The 5,808-nt window shown below is 32.9% G+C and overlaps 1 protein-coding gene across 1 annotated transcript; it reads left to right on the top strand.

Moving 5' to 3' along the window:
- Window positions 1–2,704: 2,704 nt before the first annotated feature.
- LOC120782747 (probable ATP-dependent RNA helicase pitchoune) lies at window positions 2,705–5,322 on the top strand. The gene is made up of 7 exons (XM_040115189.1): window positions 2,705–2,900; window positions 2,970–3,101; window positions 3,293–3,991; window positions 4,053–4,354; window positions 4,428–4,580; window positions 4,645–4,815; window positions 4,882–5,322. The coding sequence occupies exons 1-7, from the start codon at window positions 2,783–2,785 to the stop codon at window positions 5,209–5,211; spliced, it is 1,905 nt and encodes a 634-aa protein (XP_039971123.1). The 5' UTR covers window positions 2,705–2,782; the 3' UTR covers window positions 5,212–5,322.
- Window positions 5,323–5,808: the final 486 nt, after the last annotated feature.

Genomic DNA, 5,808 nt, shown 5'->3' with positions numbered 1-5,808 from the left:
TTGGTAGATATTCATTTGACATATAAATTGGTTTTAACGAAATTTAATATTACAAGATATTGAATATTTTTTTCATATATCGATAATGTACTGAATCTATAGTAAAATAATAAAAATAAAAGGTGTTGATAGTAATCTAAGCGTTGAAAAATTATATTTTTGTACCGTTAATATATTTGGTTTGGTGTAGAAAAAATTCTAAATGTCAATTAGAAATCTGCAATCATGCATAAAGAGATATTTATGGAAGCTTTACAACCAATCTATTAAAACTTTGAAAATTGTGCCTTACATTAAAAACAACAATTAATGATAAACACTGAATTATTTGGGTGAAATTAGTATGACTTTTTGTATAGGATGATAATGCGAGCGTACTAAAGTCCGGCGACTCAATTTATAAAGTTTATATCATTTTGGAAACTATACATATATTTGACGAATTTAAAAACAAAAACAAAAGTATAACATTTGTAAAAGTTTGAAGATAGTACTGTAAAAGTGATCTATTTCAGCAGGCTGGATAGAAAAAAATTTAGAAGCATGTGATGAACTAATAAAAGTTATTGTTGGAATTGACTGTAAAGCAGAAGAAACAAATGGATTAAGTAGAAACTAAACTACGACAAACTTCTAATCAAATCACCACTGGCCTTAAAATATTCAATTAACAATATTATATTAATACATATAAAAGATATATGCACTTATGTCAGTTTTAGTACATTTAACTAGCCAAATAAGCAGGTCTTATACACCACTTTCGTTTAACTGGCAATGAAGCTTTCTGAACTTGAATGAATATACATTTGTTTCTGACAAATACAAAAGATTTGCTCAATAACTACGAAGAAACTTTTAATGATCGTAATGTAATTCACATTAATTTATGAAATGCAGTAATGGAAACGGTTGCGCCGAACTTAACATTTCGTCAATTCATATTCATATTAGAAATGTTGCGCTATTCTACAATTTTAATAAAGAACAAATTTATATGTATATATATATATATACTTATGTATTTATTGCATTAATAATTAATAATGTTAAACTTGTGAACGGCCAATCGCTGAACAGTTGAGAGAAACAATGAAAAATATCATAACCTTATATATATTTACATAAAATATTTGTAGTAATAGCTAAGTTGTTAGACTAACTAATTCTAACTGTACGATAATTTACAATAGCACTTAAGCAGTTCGCATTCATATAGTTTAACACACACATATGCATACATACATACTACAATTACAAACTTATACTTTACTCTAAACTCATGTGGCTACGCAAAACCAAATTTAATTGTTTGAGCTACATATCCGCATTTTCAAATTGTGAAACAATTTCATTACGTTCAGGCACTGCATTTTTTTTTTAAAAAAGTTTTACACCACACACACCATTACATGCAGTTAATTTCTTGATTTTTGTGACAGCTTATTGCAATCGCATTGGCATTTAGATCAAAGCTTTTTTAACAAATTCGCCTTGTTTTCACAATTCCAATTTTGCTTCATATTTTCTTACAATTCGCATATTTATTGTTGTAGAAAAAATTTGCAGAAAGTTGTAAACTTCGATTTTGAAAAACGCATACGTCATAATCGGGCAATCTCGAGCATTGGCCTTATTATTATTGGTCTAATAAGTAGTAATTAACAAATCGGATTTGCCTTTTACAAAATTGGAGCTTTAAATTTCTGCTTACACTAGATAGCTTAAAGGTAATCATTTTGAATTTAGTAAATGTATTGAATTGTTTGCAAATATACATACATATATGAAATTTGCAGAATAGAATTTAGAAATAAAAAATTACAAAATATATATATATATATATATATATATATACTATTTAAAATAAAATAATAACAAAATGGAAGTAAAATTTATATTTTGTATAACTGAAATTTTACATTTATGTATTTTATCTCTATATCTTTAACTATCTGAATTACGTAGTAGTTGTTGTTCATATTTTTAATTTCGTTATATAAAGAAAAAAATGATCAATTGATGCGAAACGCCTTTGAAATACAAACTAATAAATAAATAAAAAAAACATAACATTTTGAATCCACGGTTTTTTTTCTTTTTTATTTCTTGTGCGAGGTGTGCATTACTTTGCAGGTGCTCTGGTTAAGTATTTCTAATGATGGTCATTCATCAGCAGCAATTTCAAAACTCCGTCAACGGTGTGGGAGTAACTTTAAACTTTTAGTTTCTAATTCTCGTATAATATTGAGGTGATTTTTGCAAAGGCTACGAGGAGTCGTACTTCAATGCCACCTGTGCCTTTTGGCAGCCTATTCATATAACCTTCACGATTTTGGAAGGACCTTTCATGTATTAAAATTTGAAATGTTAGAACATTTTTGAAGAGCAGACTTAAAAAAACGGGTAAAAGCTTTTGTTAATTTCAAATCATCAATCAATTCAAATTTAATCATGATTCCAATTTAGTACATCACTGTGAAAATTCAAATAGATAACAATTGCTTCTTATGCTCTAGCCATATACATAAGTGCATATGTACAAGAGCAATATTTCCATCAAGAATTATATCATGTCTATGTTATGTTTCTAATACGTTAAATTTATTTATCTGTGGTAACTTTTAATGCAACCCTGTGTGTACAGTACGATGAAAAAATTTAGTAAACAATATTTGACATTTAAGCAAGCTATTGTCAAATTAAAGACACACGTGCAGTACTTTATCCTTTGCCAGTTTAGTTTTGTATTAACTGTGTTGTGTAAAAATAAGTAGCGAAAATGTCCATTCGAGAGAAATTACTTATGCAAAAGATTAAGAAACGTGAGAAAATGAAAAAAGTTCTGGCGGAAAAGAAAGGAAAGCAACCAGTCAAACCGTCAAAAAAAGTTGAATCGGGTAAGCACCTTTTTGAAAATGTGATTTTTATGGGAAAGCTTTAATAATAATTAACAACCTATCCTGCAGATGAAATTGACGATGATTTTAGCGAAGCCCCTGAACCTCAAACAAAGAAAGCTAAAGTCTCAAAGAAAAAGCAGCAGCGTCAAATTGAAGTGGTGAATTCCGATTCCGATAGCGAAGGAGAACCACAGCAAGGTAAGCCAAGCAAATGAAGCTCTAATTTTCGTTACAGAAAAGTGATGAATTTTAAGGCGAATTCGAGACTTCTTTTCAAACGAGTTAATGTTTAAAGAAATTCGGTGAGATTGGTTATTAATACTGAATTTCATTTAGAAATGAGACAAAACAAACTTGTTTGTTGTATATTAACAATCAATTTCTTTTAGATGATGAAAGTGAATATTCTGATGATGAGGATATACAACCGGAACACACCAGCACAAATCAGAAAGGAAAAAACAATGGAAACATTAATAAAAAGGAAAAACAATCTACTGCTGCGGCTTTGAATTCTGAACAGGCTCTACAAAATCTTGATCCGAATGAGCGTTCCTTTGCCTCGCTCAAAGGTGTCGTGTCCGAACCCACATTAAAAGCCATCGAAGAGATGGGTTTCTCCGAGATGACGGAGATACAAGCTAAATCCTTGCCTCCGTTACTCCAAGGACGCGACTTAGTAGGTGCTGCCAAGACAGGTTCCGGCAAGACACTTGCTTTCCTCATACCGGCCGTAGAGTTAATATATAAACTGCGATTTATGCCACGCAACGGTACAGGAGTTATTATCATTTCGCCAACACGAGAATTGTCGATGCAAACGTTCGGTGTACTGAAGGAGCTGATGGCGCACCATAACCACACTTATGGTTTAGTTATGGGAGGATCCAATCGTCAAGTGGAGAGTGAAAAACTTGGTAAAGGTATCAACATTTTGGTAGCAACTCCTGGGCGTTTATTGGATCACTTGCAAAATTCACCGGATTTCTTGTATAAAAACCTGCAATGTTTGATTCTCGACGAAGTGGATCGCATATTGGAAATTGGTTTCGAGGAAGAATTGAAGCAGATTGTGAAGTTACTTCCAAGTAAGTTAAAATTATTCGAAATATAATTGGGATATAGCTTTAATGTTTCAATAATTTTTAGAACGCCGCCAAACAATGTTGTTTTCTGCAACACAAACAGAAAAAATTGACGCGCTCTCCAAATTGGCGCTCAAGAAGGAGCCATTCTACGTTGGAGTCGACGATCATGAGGATGTAGCCACCGTTAGTGGCTTGGAGCAAGGCTATATTGTGTGCCCCTCAGATAAACGTTTACTGGTGCTGTTCACTTTCCTGAAAAAGAATCGTAAGAAGAAGGTTATGGTGTTCTTCTCGTCCTGTATGTCTGTAAAATATCATCATGAACTATTTAACTACATAGATCTGCCTGTGACGTGTATTCATGTACGTACTGCATTTAGCTAATATTTGCTGATTTTCTCTTAATATGTAATTGGTAAAAAATTACCGCTTTCAGGGCAAGCAAAAACAAACCAAACGCACCACAACGTTCTTCCAGTTTTGCAATGCATCCGAGGGTATTTTACTCTGCACAGATGTGGCAGCTCGTGGTCTAGACATTCCACAAGTAGATTGGATTGTGCAGTACGACCCTCCAGATGATCCAAAGGTGGGTTTAGTTGACTGAAATTATGATTTTATAAATTCTTGTTATGTGTGCAATATCTTATTAGGAATATATTCATCGTGTTGGTCGTACCGCGAGAGGTACCGGCAGTTCGGGTCATGCATTACTTTTGCTACGTCCGGAGGAGTTGGGATTTTTGCGTTATCTAAAGGCAGCCAAAGTGCCACTTAATGAATTTGAATTTTCATGGGCGAAAATTGCAGACATACAACTACAGGTAAGTTTCAATTACAATTTTTTGTTATAATTAACATTATTGATTGTTCCTTTTATATTTATGCAGCTGGAGAAACTCATATCCAAAAATTACTTCCTCAACCAATCAGCTAAAGAGGCATTCAAAGCCTATGTACGTGCCTATGATTCACATCAATTAAAAACAATATTCGACATCAACACGCTTGATTTGCAAGCTGTCGCCAAGAGTTTTGGCTTCTTAGTACCGCCTGTGGTGGATCTGAAGGTTGGTGCTAAGCGCAATCGGCCAGAGAAACGTGTTGGTGGCGGTGGCTTCGGCTATTACAAACAAATGAATGACGGCAACCCGAAACAACGCGTCTTCAAGCAAGTTAATCGTGACCAATTAAAAAAGAATACACATTTCATGCGATGAGATTTTCCCAATATATGAGTTATTAGCTAGTTTAGTTGAAATGCCTAACATTCACTTTTAATCAAGACGGTTTAATGTAAAATAAAAATAAATATTATATTTTTTCAAATATATTGAAACTATACCTTTATAAGCATGACTTGTGTTGAATGACTAGAGGGTGAAAGGGAGTGAATAAGGTAAGAGTATATTTTTTGCATTCTGCGTTTTAGCACATCCAAACTGTTGGGTTCAAGTTTAAATATTCGCGCTTCGCACCAAATTTATTCCCACGTTGCTTTATTTCACTTTTCAGAAAGCAATACCCGAAAATGTATCAATTCAATTGCCGCAATTGATATTTAATTAGTTATCAGTGGAGTTCAAACGTAGTGTCGAAGCCAGGCGTGGGTGTGTTTGGTTATTGGATTTGAGATCTTTAATTATATTATTTAGTGCACCGTGCTTATTGTATGGCATACGGGAAGGGAGAGAGTTGTCTAACAATAAGCCTCATTTTTCTCTCTCTGTATTTCTGCTTGTGCTTAGCATTCGTAGATGAACGAGAAACTTAAAGAGGTTATATTCATTTTCAAAAAATATATACTATATAAATAT

The sequence above is a fragment of the Bactrocera tryoni genome, chromosome 1, assembly GCF_016617805.1.
Source record: "Bactrocera tryoni isolate S06 chromosome 1, CSIRO_BtryS06_freeze2, whole genome shotgun sequence".
In the NCBI taxonomy this organism is placed as follows: domain Eukaryota; kingdom Metazoa; phylum Arthropoda; class Insecta; order Diptera; family Tephritidae; genus Bactrocera; species Bactrocera tryoni.
Note: the sequence above shows the minus strand (reverse complement) of the source record. Positions and strands in the feature narration are given on the sequence as shown.